Raw genomic sequence first — 22,128 nt, forward strand, 5'->3', positions numbered from 1 at the left:
GCGCAGGCTCAGCAGCCATGGCTCACGGGCCCAGCTGCTCCACGGCATGTGGGAACCTCCCAGACTGGGGCACGAACCCGTGTCCCCTGCATCGGCAGGCGGACTCTCAACGACTGCGCCACCAGGGAAGCCCCATATATCTTTTTGAATTATGGTTTTCTCAGGGTATATGCCCAGTAGTGGGATCACTGGGTCATATGGTAGTTCTATTTTTAGTTTTTTAAGGAAACTCCAAACTGTTTTCCATAGTGGTTGTATCAATTTACATTCCCACAAACAGTGCAAGAGGGTTCCCTTTTCACCACACCCTTTCCAGCATTTATGGTTTCTAGATTTTTTGATAATGGCCATTCTGATTGACGTGAGGTGCTACCTCATTGTAGTTTTGATTTGCATTTCTCTAATAATTAGTGATGTTGAGCATCTTTTCACGTGCCTCTTGGCCATCTGTATGCCTTCCTGTGTGAAATTCTATTTAGGTCTTCTGCCCATTTTTTAACTGGGTCGTTTGTTTTTTTGATATTGAGCTCCATGAGCTCTTTGTATATTTTGGAGATTAATCCTTTTCTGTTGTTTCATTGGCAAATATTTTCTCCCATTCTGAGGGTTGTCTTTTTGTCCTGTTTATGGTTTCCTTTGCTGGGCAAAGGCTTTTAAGTTTAATTAAGTCCCATTTGTTTATTTTTGTTTTTATTTCCATTACTCTAGGAGGTGGGTCAAGAAAGATCTTGCTGTGCTTTATGTCAAAGAGTGTTTTTCCTATATTTTCCTCTAAGAGTTTTATAGTGTCTGGTCTTACATTTAAGTCTTTAATCCATTTGGAGTTTATTTTTGTGTACGGTGTTAGGTAGTGTTCTAATTTCATTCTTTTACATGTAGCTGTCCAGTTTTCCCAGCACCACTTATTGAAGAGGCTGTCTTTTCTCCATTGTATGTTCTTGTCTCCCTTGTCATAAATTAGGTGCCCATATGTGCATGGGTTTATCTCTAGGCATTCTATCTTGTACCATTGATCTATATTTCTGTTTTTGTGTCAGTACCATACTGTCTTTATTACTGTAGCTTTGTGGTATAGTTTGAAGTCGGGGAGCCTGATTCCTCCAACTCCGTTTCTCTTTCTCAAGATTGCTTTGCCTATTCAGGGTCTTTTGTGTTTCCAAACGAATTGTAAAATTCTTTGTTCTAATTCTGTGAAGAATTCCATTAGTAGTTTGATAGGGATCGTATTGAATCTGTAGATCACTTTGGGTAGTGCAGACATTTTCACAATATTGATTCTTCCAATCCAAGAACATGGTATATTTCTCCAACTGTTTATGTCATCTTTGATTTCTTTCATCAGTGTTTTAGTTTTCCGAGTACAAGTCTTTCGCTTCCTTAGGCAGGTTTATTCCTAGGTATTTTATTCTTTTTTGTTGCAATGGTAAATGGGAGTGTTTCCTTAATTTACCTTTCTGATTTTTCATTGTTGGTGTATAGGAATGCTAGAGATTGCATTAATTTTGTATCCTGCAACCTTACCAAATTCATTGATTAGTTCTAGTAGTTTTCTGGTGGCATCTTTAGGATTTTCTATGTACAGTATCATGTCATTGGCAAACAGTGACAGTTTTACTGCTTTTCCAATTTGTATTCCTTTTATTTCTTTTTCTTCTCTGTGGCTTTTGCTGTGGCTAGGACTTCCAAACTATATTGAATAAGAGTAGCGAGAGTGGACATCCTTGTATTGTTTCTGATCTTAGTGGAAATGCTTTCAGTTTTTCACGATTTTCACCATTGAGTATGATGCTTGCTGTGGGTTTGTCATATATGGCCTTTATTATGTTGAGTGAGTTCCCTCTGTGCCCATTTTCTGGAGAGTTTTTATCATAAGTGGGTGTTGAATTTTGTCAAAAGCTTTTTCTGCATCTATTGAGATGATCATATGGTTTTTATTCTTCAATTTGTTAATACGGTGTATCACATAGATTGATTTGCATATATTGAAGAATACTTGCATCCCTGGGATAAATCCCAGTTGATCATGGTGTATGATCCTTTTAATGTGCTGTTGGATTCTGTTTGCTAGTATTTTGTTCAGGATTTTTGCATCTATGTTCATCAGTGATATTGGTCTATAATATTCTTTTTTGTGATATCTTTTTCTGGTTTTGTTATCAGGGTGACGGTGGCTTCATAGAATGAATTTGGGAGTGTTTCTCCCTCTGCAATTTTTTGGAAGAGTTTGAGAAGGATTGGTGTTAACTCTTCTCTAAATGTTTGATAGAATTTGCCTGTGAAGCCATCCGTTCCTGTACTTTTGTTGGTTGGAAGATTTTTAATTATGGTTTCAATTTCATTACTTGTGATAGGTCTGTTTATATTTTCTAATTCTTCCTGGTCCAGTCTTGGAAAGTTGTATCTTTCCAAGAATTTGTCCATTTCTTCGTGGTTGTCCATTTTATTGGCATATAGTTGTTTGTACTGGTCTCTTATAATCCTTTGTATTTCTGCAGTGTCAGTTGTGATTTCTCCTTTTTCATTTCTAATTTTATTGATTTGCATCCTCTCCCTTTTTTTCTTTTTTTTTTGTTTTTGTATGATACGCGGGCCTCTCACTGTTGTGGTCCCTCCCGTTGTGGAGCACAGGCTCCAGACGCACAGGCTCAGCGGCCATGGCTCACGGGCCCAGCCTCTCCAAGGCATGTGGGATCTTCCCGGACCGGGGCATGAACCCGTGTCCCCTGCATCGGCAGGCGGACTCTCAACCACTGCGCCACCAGGGAAGCCACTCCCTTTTTTTCTTGATGAGTCTGGCTAAGGGTTTATCAATTTTGTTTATCTTCTCAAAGAACCAGCTTTTAGTTTTATTGATCTTTGCTATTGTTTTCTTCGTTTCTATTTCATTTATTTCTGCTCTGATCTTTATGATTTCTTTCCTTCTACTGCCTTTGGGTTTTCTTTGTTCTTCTTTCTCTAGTTGTTTTAAGTGTAGGGTTAGATTGTTTATTTGAGATTTTTCTTGTTTCTTGAGGTGAGATTGAATTGCTATAAACTTCCCTCTTAGAACTGCTTTTGCTGCATCCCATAGGTTTGGGGCCGTCGTGTTTTCGTTGTCATGTGTTTCTAGGTATTTTTTAATTTCCTCTTTGATTTCTTCAGTGATCTCTTGGTTATTTAGTAGCACACTGTTTAGCCTCCATGTATTTGTGTTTTTTACAGTATTTTTCCTGTAATTGATTTCCAATCTCATAGTGTTGTGGTCAGAAAAGATGCTTGATACGATTTCAATATTCTTAAATTTTCTGAGGCTTGATTTGTGACCCAAGATGTGATCTATCCTGGAGAATGTTCCATGTGCACTTGAGAAGAAAGTGTATTCTGCCACTTTTGGGTGGAATGTTCTATAAATATCAATTAGATCTATCTGGTCTATTGTGTCATTTAAAGCTTGTGTTTCCTTATTTATTTTCTGTTTGGATGATCTGTCCATTGGTGTAAGTGGGGTATTAAAGTCCCTTACTATTATTGTGTTACTGTCGATTTCTCCTTTCATCATTGTTAGCATTTGCCTATGTATTGAGGTGCTCCTATGTTGGGTGCATAAACATTTATAATTATTATATCTTCTTCTTGGATTGATCCTTTGATCATTATGTAGTGTCCCTATCTCTTGTAACAGTCTTTATTTTAAAGCTTATTTTATCTGTATGAGTATTGCTACTCCAGCTTTCTGTTGATTTCCATTTGCATGGAATATCTTTTTCCATCCCTTCACTTTCAGTCTGTATGTGTCCCTAGGTCTGAAGTGGGTCTCTTGTAGACAGCATATATATGGGTTTTGTTTTTGTATCCATTCAGCCAGTCTGTGTCTTTTGATTGGGGCATTTAATCCATTTATACTCAAGGTTATTATCAATATGTATGTTCCTATTACCATTTTCTTAATTGTTTTGGGTTTGTTTTTATGGGTCTTTTTCTTCTCTTGTGTTTCCCACCTAGAGAAGTTTCTGTAGCAGTTGTTGTAAAGCTGGTTTGGTGGTGCTGAATTCTCTTAGCTTTTGCTTGTGTCAAAAGTTTTTGACTTCTCCATCGAATCTGAATGAGATTCTTGCTGGGTAGAGTAATCTTGGTTGTAGTTTTTTCTCTTTCATCACTTTAAGTATATCCTGCCACTCCCTTCAGGCCTGCAGAGTTTCCACTGAAAAATCAGCTGATAACCTTATGGGGATTCCTTTGTATGTTATTTTTTGTTTTTCTCTTGCTGCTTTTAATATATTTTCTTTGAATTTAATTTTTGATAGTTTGATTAATATGTATCTTGGTGTGTTTTTCCTAGGGTTTATCCTGTATGGGACTCTCTGTGCTTCCTAGACTTGGGTGACTATTTCCTTTCCCATGTTAGGGAAGTTTTCAACTATAATCTCTTCAAATATTTTCTCAGACCCTTTCTTTTTCTGGGACCCCTATAATTCTAATGTTGGTGCGTTTAGTGTTGTCCCAGAGGTCTCTGAGATTGTCTTCAATTCTTTTCATTCTTTTTTCTTTATTCTGCTCCTTGGTAGTTATTTCCAATATTTTGTCTTCCAGCTCACTTATTTGTTCTTCTGCCTCAGTTATTCTGTTACTGATTCCTTCTAGTGTATTTTTCATTTCAGTTATTGGGTTGTTCATCTCTGTGTGTTTGTTCTTTAGTTCTTCTAGATCTTTGTTAAACGTTTCTTCTATTTTCTCAATCTATGCCTCCATTCTATTTCTGAGATTCTGGATCATCTTTACTATCATTACTCTGAATTCTTTTTCAGGTAGATTGCCTATTTCTTCTTCATTTACTTGGTCTTGTAGGATTTTACCTTGCTTCTTCATCTGTGAGGTATATATATATATATATATATATATATATATATATATTTTTTTGCGGTACGCGGGCCTCTCACTATTGCGGCCTCTCCCGCTGCGGAGCACAGGCTCCAGACGCACAGGCCCAGCGGCCATGGCCCACGGGCCCAGCCGCTCCATGGCATGTGGGATCCTCACAGACTGGGGCACGAACCCGCGTCCCCTGCATCGACAGGCAGACCCCCAACCGCTGTGCCACCAGGGAAACCCTGTGATAATTTTTTTTGCTGTCTCATATATATATATATATATATATATATATATATACATACACACACACACATATTTATATATATATATTTATATATATATATATATATTTATGACTGGGATTGTGTTCCTGTCTTACTGGTTGTTTGGCCTGAGGCTTCCAACACTGGGGTTTGTAGGCTATTGGGTAGAGCTTGGTCTTGGTGCTGAGGTGAGGAACTCTGTGAGACCTCACTCTGATGAATATTCCCTGGGGTCTGAGGTTCTCCATTAGTCCAGTGGTTTGGACTTGGGGCTCCCACCACAGGAGCTCTGGCCCAACCCCGGACTCATGAACCAAGATCCCGCAAGCTGCCTGAGGTGGCAAAAAAAAACAAAAAATAAAAGTAAAAAATAAAATTAGACTATGAAACTAACAGATATGTTAGGAAGAATATAAAAGCAAAAATATAGTTGAATCAACAACTGGAAGGTACATCAGTACCACAATAGTAAAAAAGAGGAGGGAAAAAAAAAAAGGGTGGGGAAAGGCCTTGGCTGTGGAGGGCGGGGGCCTAAGCAGGGGCAACGTTTGGGAGGTGGGCGGGGCCAATTGTCAGGACCCACAGGGCTGGAAAAGGCCCTGGGGGTTGTTTGGGGTGGGGCTTAGGCTCAAGCCACAGAAGGAACCCAGGCATGCCCCCCACCCCTGGTCTCAGAGGGCAAGGGACCTCACCTGGGAGCCCAGCAGGCTCCCTGGCCTCTTGTGGGCAGGGCAATCGTCCTCTGCTTCTCTCCTGCTTCTCCTGGATGGCTCCTCCCGCCTGCCTCTCCTGATCTCCCCAGCCTCCCTCCTATGCCCCCAGGACCCATGCGGCCTGGATGGGGCTTTGGAGCGGGGGGCGGGGGTGTTACCGGCCTGGAAGCTCAGCAGGCTCCCCAGTCCGAGTGGGCCAGGCAACCGCTCTCTGCTCCTCTTCCGCTCTTCCCGGAGAGTCCCTCCCACCTGCCTCTCCTGATCTTCCCAGCCTCAGGGGCGCCGACCCTGTCCAGCCTCCACTTCTCCTTCCCCCTCAGTCCCCCTATGTCCTACCGGTTCACTCTGGGGTTCCTCCAGTCTCCTTGGGCATCAGAGTCCCCCACCAGTGGCTGGCACGTGCCCTAGTTGTGGGGAGACTAACTGCGTGTCTTCCCACACCGCCATCCTGACTCCCATAGATACTACTTTTTACATAAAAGTAAACAATCTTGTATTGCTGGTTATCTTCCAGAATAAACTGCATGCTTCTTGGGGGCTAGGATTGCCTTGCATTTCTTCATACACCCCACAGAGTCTCCACAATGCCTTGAATACAGTAACACTCTATATTTGGTAGATGTTTGGACTGGAAATTATATGTTGCCCCTAAATCTTTAGGCCTGTTGCCTACTTAGCCAGCAGGTGCCTCTATCCTAAGGAAGGGGAGGTGCTTCCTCTCTGAAGATAATACAGTCACAGTGACCTCACTTTAACCTGGCTACTAGAAGACTAAGGGAGAAAAATAGATTTTCACCATTCTTTGGAAAACAAGAACTCAGACTCAGGAGAGATGTGATTGAAGGTAACAGGGTAGTGCATTCCAAAAGGCTCCTCTAACCCAAAATTTCTGGATTTCTTTTCCTTACAAAGGGATATTTTTTTAAAATGTGCCTTGAAATTCCTCAATAAAAAAAGGCTGCTGAACATTACTTAGGAAATAAGAAATCAGAAACACTGGGTGACTATGTAGAAAATAAACTGACTTAAATTCATAGAAGGGTACTGTTAGGTTGTGTATCAAACTGTTGATGGTAATTACTTCTGGGTGGAGAGCAGGTAAAGGACGTACATTTTTACTGTTTGAAGCCTGTACAACCAGAATGTATTCACATATAACTTTTGCCAGTTAAGAAGGATGAGGAGGGGAAGGGGAGGAGGCCATCGTCTCTGTAAGGAAAGTTGGGAAATGTAGTATTTAACTGTGTACATAGTCACGATTCAACAAAACAGGAGTCTTGTCACTAATGAGGATTTCACACCCAAAAGTCTATTGTGGTTCTAGAGGATTAGCCCCCAAAGACGCTATCACACAGGCTCAGTAGTTGTGACTCGCAGGCTCTAGAGCGCAGGCTCAGTCGTTGTGGCACAGGGGCTTAGTTGCCCCACGGCATGTGGGATCTTCCTGGACCAGGGACTGAACCGTGACCCCTGCATTGGTAGGTGGATTCTTAACCATTGGACCACCAGGGAAGTCCTGGAACTTTCATACATTGCTGGGGGGAATGTAAAATGGGGCAGCCACTTTGGAAAACAATCTGGTGGTTCTTCAAATGATTAAACATAGAGTAACCACCTGACCAAGCAATTCCACTTCTAGGAATGTACCAAAGAGAATGTGTTGTACCCAAAAGAAATGAAAATATATGTCCAGACAAAAACTTGTACATGAATGTTCATAGCAGCATTATTCACAATAGCCAAAGGATAGAAACAAGCCAAATGCCCATCAACAGATGAATGGATAAAATAATGTTGTATATTCATAAAATGTTATATAGTCATAAAAAGTAATGAAGTACTAATGCACGCTACAACTTCTATGAACATTAGAAACATACTAATTGAAAGAAGCCAGTCACAAAAGTCCACATATTATATGATTCCATTCATATAAAAGTCTAGAACAGAGGACTCCAAAGAGACAGAATGTAGGTTAGTGGTTGCTTACCGATAGCAGGGGAAGGAATTGGGAGATGAGGAAGTGATGCCTAAAGGGTATGGGCTTTCTTTCTGAAGTGATGGAAATGTTCTAAAATTGACTGTGGTGATGGTTCCACACATCTGTAACTTACTAAAAACTACTGAATTGTACACTTGAAATGGGTGAATTATATGGCAAGTGAATTATACCTCAATAAAACTGTTTAAAAAAAAATCAGCATCACCACTAAGGATGAGCTCATAAATAAAAATAGAAAGAAAGGGACTTCCCTGGCAATCCAGTGGTTAAGACTCCGCGCTTCCAATGCAGGGGGCACAGGTTCGATTGCTGGTCGGGGAACTAAGATCCCACATGCTGCATGGTGTGGCCAAAAAAAGAAGAAGAAAAAAGATAATAGAAAAGTGACTGCTTAACTTACTCCAGATTTTAGTTGGTCATGCCTAAATTCAGTTCTGAACCAAGTTCTGATTTGGGGGAATTTGGTGGTGGAATTTGGTAGGTGGGGGAAAGAGCACCAAGTTCATGAGTGGAAGTAGAATCATGGCAATCTGCAGCCACTACCTGCTGGACCTAGAATGCTCAGGGAGGCCATTCTGCGTGGAAACAGTATTTTGGAACTTAGTATAGCACACGTAAAGCCCAATCGGCACCTCAGATAAAGAAGATACTGTTTATGAGGATAGTGAATCAAGTTTAGAAATCGAATTTATGAAGTTTGGGCGGAAGAAAGGCTGGTCTCATATCACCTGCCACATAGTCTAATACAAAGACCCAAAGCTGAGGGAAAAGTCTCAATCATCATAATAATATATACATATACATTTAATATAAATTCCCTTAGTTGGCGACTTTATACTGCATTCGAGCCCTTTTCTATCTCTGCATGGCTTGGTGTTCTCCTGCTCTGGTATTCTACCGCCTTCCTCATATCAGCGCTTGCACACATTGCTTGAATACTCTCTCTCACACGGAGGCTGGTAACTAAAATATCTTTAGAGTATGTTAGCTCTACCTACTCTACCTGCTCCCTATGTTATACTGTTTACAGCACTTATCTGTACCTAAAATCCCCTTACTGGTTTGTATGCTCCTTGCTATCTCCTTCCATCCCAACCCAAGTCCCACAAGAGCAGGGACCTCATCTATTCTGCTCACACTGTATCCCTATTCTTTAGCAAAGTGGCTGGCACGTGGTATATGCTCAAAAATTCTTTGTTGACTTCTTGATTAGCAGAGTACCTTTGGTACAAGGCAACAATACTTATTAAGCACCATTATTAAGTCTCCTGTTAGGTACCAGAGACACAAAAATGAAAACTGCACTCTAGGACCAGGAGCACAGATGAAAAACATGTGAGAAGGATGATGCCAGCATTCTCGTTTTAATTACATAGTATTCTTTCTGCTTACATAGTGCTAAGCTTGTGCATCTGCTTCTCAGCTCCCTTCTGCCTGGACACATCACACACTTTATTCACTTCAGACTAAGGAATACAGGTATCATGTTGTATTTAATGTGGGGAAATTGCCAAGATGCTAAATCTTGGGGAAGCCACGTCTTACTTTCTGTCAAAATACATACTATCCCGGGGATTGCAACTCTAGGTACTCTGGCTTAGACAAACCTAAATTCAACACTATACCCCACCTCCCTCAATATATATACTCATTGGACAAATATTTATAGAGTACTCATAATAATGCCTGGGACACAGTAATGGTGATGAGAAGTATGGGCCCTTAATCTATCCAGGGAGGTAGGGAAGTAAACAGAGAAATACAACTTAATGCAGAGGTTACTTGATAAGCGCTCTAGCCAGTGTATTATGTTCCAAAACTACCAAAGACATAAAAAGCACACAGTGAACTTTGTGTTAGAGACATTCTTACCTAAGCTTGACACACAAATGATGGTCCTGTTCTTTTTAACATGGGCATTACTGCATAAATCATACCTGAGGGAAAGATGCAGGGACTCAGAGACTTGAAAAAGTTAAATTCTTAGTAAATATGTCAACCAAGTAGGAAAAAAGATTCCAGTTTTTTGTTTTTTTTTTTTCATTGCCTGCATACTGAATCTACCTTTCATTTTTGGAAAAAACAGAAATAGTACTGGTAAGCTTTTGAACTTACGTGCTAAGTTGCTTATTAAACTAACAATCAAAACCACCAAGTGGCTATAACGTACGTACTTCAAACCCTGGGTCCTCTGGCGTAGTATATCCCTCAAGTCCTCCTTTGAGAGTAATAGGCTCACTTCTTCTAGGAAGACAGCATGGTGTTGTGGGAAAGGATGGGACTTGGGTCAGAAGACCTGTGTTTGAGTCCTACTCTGTCACTCTTTGTGTGACCGTGAACAAGTCATTTCACCATTTGAACCCATCTCCCCACCTGTAAAATGGAGAGCTATCATCTGCCCAATTCATCTCAGCGGTATGAAGCGAGTACCAAGTAAGACAGTGGATGCCAGATTGTTTTCTAAACTATAAAGCGACATTAAGATTATTATTCATATCTGTATGCCAGTGCTTATCAAGTGCCCAGTACGAATGTACTCAAAAATATCTGTGAGATAAATTAGTATCTTAAACGCTCCTGCGGCACAGATCAATGAGAGCTCTAGTTGGCTGCAACTTAGAAGCCTCAATACTTAGAAAATTTATTTCAAATTATGTGGTAAGATTTACTTGTTTACATTTTCTTTAAAAGATTTTTTTCTGTGGACCATTTCTAAAGTCTTTATTGAGTTTGTTACAACACTGCTTCCGTTTTTTTATGTTTTGGTTTTTTTGGCCCTGAGGCACATGGGATCCTAGTTCCCAGACCAGGGATCAAACCCGCATCCCCTGCATTGGAAGGCAAAGTCTCAACCACTGGACCGCCAGGGAAGTCCCTACCTGTTTACATTTTAAAAAATACTTGTCTAGTAAAGATTTAAATTGATTTTCAAATTCACGGATTATCAAAATGCCTTTTACATCTTTTCTTTCCTGCTCTGCCTTTTAGTCATTTTTCTGCCTATTGGCACTTCTATCAGATGGTGAACAGAAACGAAGGAGTCACTCAACTGCGGATCAGTCAATTTTGCAAGTTTTTATTAGTGTCAGTAAAGACCAGTAAAGAGGTGGATGCTACTGGACAAAGGCTCTGTCTATTGTTTCTCTGCCTTCAGTTTCTATAGAGATTGAGAGCTGCCAGCTTTAATATCTGGCCAAGAGAAGATTGTAAATTGTGGATGACAAATTAAAAGTTTAGGCATATGCTTGGGGAAAGGAAAAAGTAAAAGAATATAATTTCAGCAAAATACTACCTACTCCATTCTTCGCTTTTATAGATAAAAAGGGTGCTTCAAGGTAGTGCTCCACCAAGTTCAAGCCACAGGTCCTATGCAGATTGCTCATCGGGTCTAAGAATGCTTCTCTTTTTGGTTAAACTGGGAACAATTTTCACTAGGCATCTCTGACAGCAGTGATTTATAGTGATGATAAAGGAGGCTGACTGCAATGCCCTCTGGTGGCCTAAAGGTTTCTCCATATCTGCAGCTGCATAAAACAAAAACAAAACAACAGCCATTTTCTATCAAATAGCTTACTTATAAATTAAAAAGTCAACAAAGATAAATTGTAAAAGTCTTCTTTGCTTTTCATAACGATCATAATCATAAAGCATCTTTACAGAGGCACTTGCCCAATGTGACCCCATGTTCACGGTGATTCAGAAAATGATTAATAGCAAGTCCCTGCCCTCTAGAATTTGCCATCTAACAAAGGCACAGGAGCAAGGATACAGACTTGGAACCAAGGTTCAAAGGGGGAGAACTGTGGAAAGTACACAGGCTTTAGAACCTTTGTAGAAGGATTAAATAAGATAATTTATGTAAAGCATCTAGTATGGCAACTGGCGCATGGTAGGAGCTCAATAAATTATTATGTTTTAGCATGTGATATTCAATGATCCAAGCCATCTGCTGGAAGAAATCTAATTTTCAGCAAATCTAAACTCCTATTATGATTACTTTTGATATACCTCATTTAACTCTGAATTTCATAGGACTGTTATGAGAATTAAATGAAAAAGCATGTACAGCTCAGCCCCTGGCATACAACTCTTCTTCCCTTTCACACTCAGAATGGAATTCTCCTGCAGCTTGCCAAAGGAGAGGTGAGGAGAGAAAGAAAGTGTTTCCAAAGTGACAAGGAACATAAAGGAATAGATAGGATGAAGTTTTAATTTAATAACATAATTCACAGGAGGCATACCTTTTGACCTGGTAACTGGATATTCCTGGAAATTTTTCTTAAGGAAGTAATCAGAAAATATAATAGGAATCATATATTAGGGATTTTATCACATTACTTATAATAGCAAAAAATTGGAAACCACCTAGAAGTCCATCAGTAGGAGTCTAACTAAATAATGATACATTCATACAATGCAATTCTATGTAACAAATTATGACATAGATATTTACTGACAGCAAATTATATTTGAGATGAAAAAGTTACAAAATTAGGCATAGTTTGATCTCATTTAAAAAACCTTATCTATAAATATATCTGTGAATGTACATATTTAAACAAGTCTGAAGATAGATATAGTTAAATATTAGCAGTGATTTCCAGGCAGTAAGAATATAGGAAGATATATAAACATATATATACAGGAACATATCCTTACTCTCTTCATTCTTCTTTTCTGTATTTTCTGAAAAAATTTTAATGACTGTGTATTACTGTTGTTAAAAAAAACCTAAAAAAGCTAAAAGAAAAACTTTAAACCAAAATGAAAACAGAGATACCTCCAAGCAGTACAAGACAGTGAAAGATTACTGGATAGAATATCAGGAGGTCTGAATTCACGTTTTTGACTCCCAATCCTTTGCTATGTGACCTGAGCCAGATCTGCGTCTCCATTTCCCCATCTATACAGTATAAAAGTAATTAAAGTAATTCTTACAATAGAGAGAATAAAGTGAGAATGAGAGCATTAAGAAAAAAATCTGTAAATGCCACATCTATAAACCAGTTGTAAATTAAAAGAGAAATAGAAAGGACTTTCTCAATTTTTAAATTCCCCTTCCCTTAAGTCTTCACTGCTTTTATAATTTTTAATACACGAACAAATGCACAATAAAGTACTTAGGGTTTTATCCTCAACTAGGCTCAGAACTATTTTCTAAGTAAACATGTCCACATTGATCCAGATAAAGTGCAACTCCAGACCTTGACAGTCACAGCAATTCACGATACCCTAAACTACTCTTGCTGGCCCTTCTTCATAGAGGTGGAACAAAATGATTCATGTTATGTCTAATTTTCAAAGTATGTTTAAAATTAGATTTTAAATTCATGGAGTACAGGGAATGTATCTTCTTTGTTTAGACCCAAATCTAACCATAGATAAAACTGTTAAGCAGGATAAGGATCCTGATCGTCTCTTCTTCCTTGTTGCAGGTTCTCAGTAGCCACCACCAGTTCCAACATGTGTCCAACTCAGAGATCTAGGTTGGGAAGCTTCTGTATCCAATTCAAACCAATGTACAAATAATAAAGCATCACCCTCGTTCTACTTTGCAAAACTACTTATTTCCTCCGTCAGGAAGGTCCTCTAACTTCCCTGGTGGTCCAATGGCTAAGATTCTGTGCTCCCAATGTAGGGGGCCCATATTCGATCCCTGGTCAGGGAACTAGGTCTCACATGCCACAACTAAGAGTTTGTATGCACAACTAAAGACCCCGTGCAGTCAAATTAACGTAAAAAAAAAAAAAAAAAAAAAAAGAAGGTCCTCCACCCATTACTTGGTGTGCTCTTTTTTAAATAAATTTATTTATTTATGGCTGCGTTGGGTCTTTGTTGCTGTGCGCGGGCTTTCTCTAGTTGTGGTGAGCGGGGGCTACTCTTCGTTGCTGTGCAAGGGCTTCTCATTGCAGTGGCTTCTCTTGTTGCCAAGCATGGGCTCTAGGCATGTGGGCTTCAGTAATTGTGACACACAGGCTTAGTAGTCATGGTGCACAGGCTTAGTTGCTCTGTGGCATGTGGGATTTTCCCAGACCAGGGCTCGAACCTGTGTCCCCTGCTTTGGCAGGCAGATTCTTAACCACTGCACCACCAGGGAAGTCCTACTTGGTGTGTTCTTAATTCAAATGTTGCCTTCTGATTACACAGACCAAGACAGAGGTGGGCCCAGCCTCTCCATGCTCCCAAAGCAACTCCTGAACATTTACATTACTTTTTTTTTTTTTTTGGCAATGCCGTGTGTCTTGTAGGATTTTAGTTCCCCAACCAGGGACTGAACCCAGGCCCTTGGCAATGAAAGCGCAGAGTCCTTACCACTGGACTACCAGGGAGTTCCCTCCATTACATTTCTTATGAGAACTCATTAGTGGTAGAATTCCAAGTTGTTTTTTGTCTGACCCCCATGTAGAACAATGAGCTACATAAGGGCAGAGACTAAGTATTTTTCATCTGGGTAATCCCAGCAAACTGCCATAGTGCTTGGATATGGGAGGTAATCAAAAACGATTTCTTGAATAAATGAATAGAATGTTAGTCCTAGAATAGGAATTTGCAATTTAATAAGGTCCTACATACCACACCCACATAGGGGAATCACCTACTTGGCTGGCCATCTACTCTGTCAATAGGTTCTACAGAAGCTAAAGCAAAACAAGAATGAAGTACACATGGAAGAATTAGATAAGCGATACCACTACAGTTAGATAATTTTGGTGACTACAATTAAAGCAAAGAAATAATGGATCTTTAAAGCTTAAAAAAGCCAAATGACTAGCAAAATAAAGTATACTTCCAAAAAGTGTGAACTAATTAAGGAAAAGAAATATGAAAAACTGATAATCAACGACCAAGAAAATGCCAAAGGACAAGGATTCTAACATATGTAAACTCATAATTAACAGATGCACTTGATTGGAGAAGGGTCAGCACTATCTTTAGCCAAAAACACTCATGTGACAACTGAGTGCCTACCCTGAGTGACACTCTACTTGAAAGTCTCGTTTCCTGCGCCAGAAGAAGTTGGTATCTAAGGGAAGACAGAGATACTGCAATTCAAAACTAAATGGAGTAGGTCAACGATAGACATATGTACAAAATAGTAAAGAAGTACAAGAGTCTTTGGAGGTGGGTGAGTAGGAGGAAGCAAAGTTCCAGAAAGGCTTCCAGGAAGAGCTGATGCCTGATCTGGGCAGTTCACCAAGAAGAGTAGGAAGAGATTCCTGAAACTATAAACACAGGCACTGAAGCAAGAAACAGCATGGATTTATGGAGCCACCCTTGGATACAAAGGCCACAGGCTTTCCTTGAGATTTGTAGCATCATACTGGGGTTCAGATAGTTCATTACAGAAAGAATTACATATCTTCAATCATATGCCCCTCTAGGTTGTAAAAGGGAACCATGCCCTGGCTTAGAAGTCTTACTTTAAAGATATCTGAGGGATGTAGTGTGGCAATGTAGAAAGTCCTGGAGTCAGCCTAAATTTTAAATCCTGACCCTCAATCGTTGAGTGACCATAGATAAGTTACTCTTGAAGCCTTAACTAGTTTATCTGTTAGTGGGAATGAACCTCATATATTTAGAGTTGTTACAAAGATATCAAGACGTATGTAAGTTAATTGTGCCTGGCATTTACCAGGCACTAATGCATGGAAGTTCCATTACCCATTTTCATGGTTAGTTCCAAACCAAGTTTTCCTTCCCTTTCCCCAGATTGGACCTCATTGGCTGGGTTCTGCAGTTCACTGCCCAGTCTATGAACATTTTTTGATCATGTCTCCTTGAGTGCTGTGCTAGGCACTGGTGCCTTGTCCCTCCCTCCCCATGAACCTTCCATCCATCTCCTAATCTCTTCTTCACTCTGTCTTTACATAGTAATTTTCTTTCTTTTCTTCTCTCACCTAGCCCATGGATGAGTTATTTTCTTGTCTATGTCCCAGTGAACATAGTTTTCAGCAGCTACCAGTATGTCCCATAAACATCAGCACTAACCCAAGGCCCTTTCATTTCTATAGTGGTAAAAACCCTGTGGGGGTCACATTAATTACATTCACTGCATATATAAATATCTGCAAGTGAATCTTCATATATATTTGGTATTCTGGTGACAGTCAACACTGCCAGGTAAGTAATTTACCTGCCCAGAGGGAGGGCTCTCCAGAGATGTGTGGCATTTGGACCCATGAAGTCACAATTCTTTAGCTTTTCCAGAGAGCCAAGATGAGACGCTAGCTCAGCCAGGGACTTTCTGCTACTGAACGAGTTCGTATTTTACTGATGAACTGATAAATGTTTGGGGGCCTTAATCTGAATACTGGATAAAACATTAACTTACTGGATTTGGCTTCACTTTTGAGGAGGTACACAAAAGCCTCCCAGAAAAGAAATGTTCACAATTAAAACAAGTGGAAAGAGGAAACACTGCCCCAAAGTAAAACCTAGAAGGTTCTCTTGGTTCAAACAGCATTTATCTGATGGATGTTTTAGTGATAGATGTTTACTAGACTTACTGTGGTGATCATTTTGCAATATATATGTACATCAAATCACTATGTTGTACATCTGAAACTAATAAAATGTTGTATGTTAATTACATCTGAATAGAAAACCCCGGCATTTATTAAGCACATTTATACGTCATGTACTCTGCCAGATGCATATATATATATATATGTATATCTACATCCTCATCTATATCTATATATGCATATATATGTATATCTACATCCTATATGTATATACATATGTATATCTACATCCTGTTCTAAAGATTAAAGAAGGATTAAAGAAAAAATTTTTTAAATATATAAAACAGTCTTCTGCGGTAATCATTTCTATTAGACAAATAAACACATAAAGACTAAGAAAGGTGAGGAAATGACTTGTCTGAGGCCACAATGCTTTTAAGTGATAGAATGAAAATCTGAACACAGATCTGGCTCAAAATTCAGTGTGCTTTCCACTGAACCACGGTTGCATCTATTCAAACAGTCATATCCCTCATCAATAATATTATAATAATAGTCATCACTAACATTTATCTAGCTTTTCTCATGTGGCAAGCCCTGTGCTAAGAAATTTATGTATATGATCTCATTTAATCCTCACAATCACCCTATGAGGTAGATTTATCAAGATCTCCACTTCACAGTTGAGAACACTGAGTTTTATAGCAGTTCAGCAATTGCTTTGTTCCCACAGCCGGTAAAGAGCAGGATCAGAGTAGAACCTAGGTCTAATTCCAGAACCTATTCTCGTAATCATCACACTAGACTGCAGGAAACTCAACTTTAGTTCTGACTCCAACCAGGCAAGTCATTTGATAGTTCTGTCTCAATTTCCTTGTTAATTAAATGGGGATACCGTTACTCGTCCTTACCTATTTCACAGAGATATTGGGGTTATAAAATGAGAAAGTGTACAAGCTTTAAGAAGGGAAATTGCTATATAAATCTAGGCTTGTCACAAGTTTCACTCAGATCTTCCCTCTCCCACGATCATAAAGGGAATTAGCTGACATCATTAGCTCTCAAACATCCTCTGAAGTGGGTAGTGAGTATTACTATCTCCACTTATCAAAAAGCTGAAGCACAAGGAGATGACGTAACTTGCTAGTCAGTGACAGAGCTGGGAATAAAACCCAAGATTCTAACTCCCACTGCTTTTGTTCTTATGGTAAATCCTATTTCTGCATTTCAAACTTAATTGTAAAATAGACAAGGGTGGACATATTAGTGTCCACTTAAAAACACAGATTAAGTTTTCTACTGAGGTGACACTAACATAATCCCTAAGGCTCTTAATCCTCACATTCTAAAGAAACCTCACAAAGAATCAAAAAGAAAAAATTTTCCATTCCCTTAGTATAGACTTCGGCTCCTTAGTTTTCTCAAGTAACTATTTAATAATCAAAGATTACAAAACCGGGTGACTCATTACCTAGTTTCAACTATGCAGTGAGTCTGTAAAGATTCCAAAGGGAATATAAACCACATTATGAAATTGTTCCTTCATAAAATCAGAAAAGAAAGAAGCATCAAATACATTCTCACATCATAAACATCTAATATAACTATATAACCTGACTTGGAAATTATTTTAACATACCAACAATACACGATACCCTGAGCTCAAAATTCAAGTTCCAAAGTGGACATCAAAATTAAAATAGTAACAAAAGTACACATGGTACCTTTATGATCATTCTTCTCCCATGCTCCCCACCCAAGCCTCGCCACCAACACAACACATACCTTAATATAAAATAAAAAGTAGTAATGGGGCCAGTTCTCTGTCTTCAGTTCTCTAGCTTAAATAAGCGAGTGCTCAGGCTAGTTCCCAGATTATCAGTTCCTCTTAGTTCTTGTTTTCTAGAACAACACAATGATCTTTCAATTATTAATAGTTTAATAATCACATATTTTGAAATTACCACAGGGATGAGAGGACAAATAAGAGAAAGAAATTTCCACTCTCAAAATTGAATTTAAATACTGGAGTCCACAGACACTTGATTATTACTCTCTCTGACTCTGAATGAATTAGACTTACAAATGAAAAACCTGTCATTGTGTTATAGGGACAAAAACTAAGTCAAAAACTAAGTCAAACTAAGTAGAACTAAGCTGTTGTTCTACTAATGTCAAGGGAGTTTGCTTCTTGAGTGCCTTGAGATGTCTAAATTCATTGCTGGCCACATAACAAAAGTCCTACGAACCTGAACATGTGCTACGAGGTGAAAGTAAATGATGACATAGGACTCCCAGTTTTTTCAGAGGTTGCTCTAATACATTAGTCTATCCTTCCTTTAAGAACAATCTTTGTCTTGGTTTCCATAATTGAAACCAACTGTATCTTCTGCAGGGTCAAGAGCTCTAAGGTCTCTTGAACTTTGATGTGAGTACAAATTGCCTAGATATCTTATTAAAATGCGGAATATGATTCAGAAGATCTGGGACTGCATGTCCAATAAGCTCCCAGGTGATGGCGATGCTATTGCTTGAGGCACCACTCTTTGAGTAGCAGGACTCTAAGGAATGTTTCCAAAGAGAAATAACCTCAATCAAGTTTATTCTCAAAATATACAGTCTCTACCAAGAGTTTATAAAAGAAGATAATGTTCCAGAGCCTAAACAAGGTATCTGCTCCCTCTTCTGTGATTTTTACCAGCTGCTTGTAAACTCAATGCAATACTATAAAGGGCAACTTTTAAGAATGACTTTTGTGCCGACAATTTATTGGGGCCTATGTGGATGAACATAAAACCTCAAGTTTTGTAGTGAAAAGGTTGATTCAAAATAAATATTTTAAAATTATGTCAAATACTAAATAAGTGATATTTACAAATAGTTTATAAGAGACTCATTTGGAATTAATAATTTTCATTTCCCCCACAAAATAAATAGCTCACACACTAAAGAAGATACCTTTCCTTAAGCAGGAGGAAAAAAATGCCAAGAAAAATAAAGTCATGCTTATGGCATAGTCATAACATTTTTAGTGAAGAAAATACCAAGATGAAGACATACAAAAGTATATGAGGAGAATTACATGGTAGCAAATTTGCCCTAGGACCTGGGGGAGGGTTCAAGGGAAAGGGACCATCTGGCAAATCTAAAAAAAGACTCTACTTGGAAAAGATTATACATGAGAGCAAGAGTCCATTCCCCTCAAAAAAAAACCAATAAACCCCCATAAACTTTCATTTTTAGGTTTTCAATAATGTTTTCTTTTCATATGGCCATTGGCCCAACCTCCCCCACAAAATTCAACCAACCATCATAAAACTAAGTTGGTAACAGGTCAAGCTGGCTATACTCCATGTGTAAACTTAGATGCATTCCAAGCCAATGAGGGTAAAATTCTCAGTGGAAGGAGCAAGTAAAAGGGGAACCGCTTCTCTTCACAGAGAAGGATCCCCTGTCTTGAGCATCTCTGAGTGCCTGGCGGTGGAAGGTGCCTCAGCGCTTGTGTGCGCTCTTCAGCCCCATGACCGTGAAGGTAGCAGCCGTCAGTTTCTCATAAACGAGGAACATGAGAGCAGCAGTGAGGGCTGTCTGCAGCAGTTTGGCTTCAAGGCCTTTGTAGAGTCCCATTATTCCAAAACGCCTAAGAGGAAAGAGGTGAGAAAAAACAAAAGGTTTTCAAAGAAACAATACTATTTTGCAAAGGTTTATTCTTAGGATCAAAAGAAGCTATGGAAGTTTTAGATATAACGGACTTCTGTTGTTTAAGTACTTCTTATCTTTAAACGTATTTGGGGATTGATGAAAGTTTAGTATTTCTTCACAGCCACCATTAATTAGTGGAATGCTGACAGTATCCCACAGATAGGGTACAGATCCTAAAATCCTAAAAACATTTTTATGCCAAAATCTGGGATCTAACAAAGAACTTTTAGATCTTGACTTTAACACTCTCCCAACTCAGTTATTTCAACCTAACAGTCCCTAAATGGTGGCAAAGCTGCCAATTGGTTTAGATCATTGTAGCCGCAACAAAACGAGAGAAAGTGACAGAAATGAAAAGCTCTCCAATTCTGAGTCTTCCCATACATTTGATCTTCTTCTTTTTTTTAAAATTAATTAATTAATTTATTTTTGGCTGCTTTGGGTCTTCATTGCTGTGCACGGGCTTTCTCTTTGCAGCAAGTGGGGGCTACTCTTCGTTGCGGTGCGCGGGCTTCTCACTGTGGTGGCTTCTCTTGTTGCGGAGTACGGGCTCTAGGCGTGCAAGCTTCAGTAGTTGTGGCACGTGGGCTCAGTAGTTGTGGCTTGTGGGCTCTAGAGCGCAGGCTCAGCAGTTGTGGTGCCTGGGCTTAGCTGCTCTGCAGCACGTGGAATCTTCCCGGACCAGGGCTCAGACCCATGTCCCCTGCATTGGCAGGCGGATTCTTAACCACTGAGCCACCAGGGAAGTCCACATTTGACCTTCTAACCCAGTGGTTCTCACATCTAGCATACATCAAAATCACTGGAAAAGCTTGGTGAACCACAGATTGCTGGGTCCCCTCCAGAGTTTCTGATTCATTAAGTCTGGGATGGGACTCAAGAATTTGCATTTCTAACAAGCTCCCAGGTGATGAGGATGATGAGGCCAGCCTGGACACCAGCCCTTTAGACCCACTGCTCTAACCACAGAGAAGAATGCTTCAGCTAGAACCAGGAGTTCAGAGTAAATGATGTCTCCAAAGCTACTTTTTGAGAGTGAATTAATCTCATATGCTAGTTCATCAGCAACTCCAGGGCTATACACAGCACACAGACTGAGAGATTAAAGCTAATCAAGCGCTCCATTCAGAAACTATTCTACATTTTATACATTTGCTATGTGTGAAAACTTATCATTTGGAGCAAATCCTGTGATAAATAGGAATGAAAAGCCTTGACCCATGAATTTCTAGTTCATTGACTAATTTGAATTGTGTTCCCCCAAGAAAGCCAAGCAAATCCACTTCAATGTTATCTGCTGGGAGATAACAGAAAAAATATATATTGGTCTCTGTCCTCAGTTCCTGGCACGGAGCTCCTAAAGCCCTTGTAATTTCCTAAGTGATAAGAGCACTAGGAGCGTTTCTTATTCTAATATTTAGTCTTTGATCCTAGTTCCTGATATAGAGTTCCTAAATCCCTCAATTTCCTCGGTGATAGTAGGGTCTTCTGTTCTAATGAGGTGATTCTTGGTGGGCTCCTGGATGGGGCTGGTCACCAGAAAGACCAAGCTGTGATAAGAAACTTGGAATTTTCAGCCCCACTCACTATTCTCCAGAGAGCAGAGGGGGCCGGAAGTGGAGTTAATGATAGATCATGCCTACATAATGAAGCCTCCATAAAAATCCCAAAAGTATGGGGTTCAGAGAGCTTCCAGGTTGGTGAGCACATCCATGTACCAGGAGGGTGATATACCCCAACTCCTCAGGGACAGAAGCTCCTGTGCTTGGGACCCTCCCAGATCTCTTTATATGGCTACTCATCTGTATTCTTTAATAAACTGGTAAACGTACATAAGTGTTTCCCTTTCCCTAAGTTCTGTGAGCTGCTCTAGCAAACAATCATACCCAAGGGGGAGGAGGTTATGGCAACCTCCAATTCGTAGCCAAGTCAGACAGAAGTTTTGTGTAACCTGGAGACCGACTACCTGTGACTGTCATCTGAAGTGAGGGTCAGCATCCTAGGACTGAGCCCTTCCTTAACCTGTGGGATCTAATGCTATCCCCGGGTACGCAGCATCAGAACGGAGTTAAATCACGGGACGCCCGGCTGGTATCACACAGAACTGCCTGGCGCGGGGAACCCCCCACGCAACG

The 22,128-nt window shown here is 39.7% G+C and overlaps 1 protein-coding gene across 8 annotated transcripts in view; it reads right to left on the minus strand.

Annotated features, from left to right (window-relative positions):
* Positions 1-8,121: 8,121 nt before the first annotated feature.
* Positions 8,122-22,128, minus strand: part of SLC25A17 (solute carrier family 25 member 17) — a 56,577-nt gene continuing 42,570 nt past the window's right edge. For 2 of the 8 annotated variants that reach the window (XM_027107754.1, XM_027107756.1), the window contains one exon: positions 18,877-19,931. In XM_027107754.1, coding sequence (XP_026963555.1) covers positions 19,784-19,931 — 148 coding nt within the window. In that variant the 3' untranslated portion in view covers positions 18,877-19,783. Of the gene's footprint in view, positions 9,764-10,886; positions 11,351-12,067; positions 12,105-18,105; positions 18,194-18,876; positions 19,932-20,685; positions 21,291-22,128 lie in introns of those variants that run through there. The other 6 variants (XR_003433022.1, XM_027107759.1, XM_027107755.1 and 3 more) reach the window with 6 other exon arrangements.

Source organism: Aethalodelphis obliquidens, unplaced genomic scaffold (assembly GCF_003676395.1).
Source record: "Aethalodelphis obliquidens isolate GAN/ISIS:26980383/991018 unplaced genomic scaffold, ASM367639v1 scaffold8, whole genome shotgun sequence".
In the NCBI taxonomy this organism is placed as follows: Eukaryota; Metazoa; Chordata; class Mammalia; order Artiodactyla; family Delphinidae; genus Aethalodelphis; species Aethalodelphis obliquidens.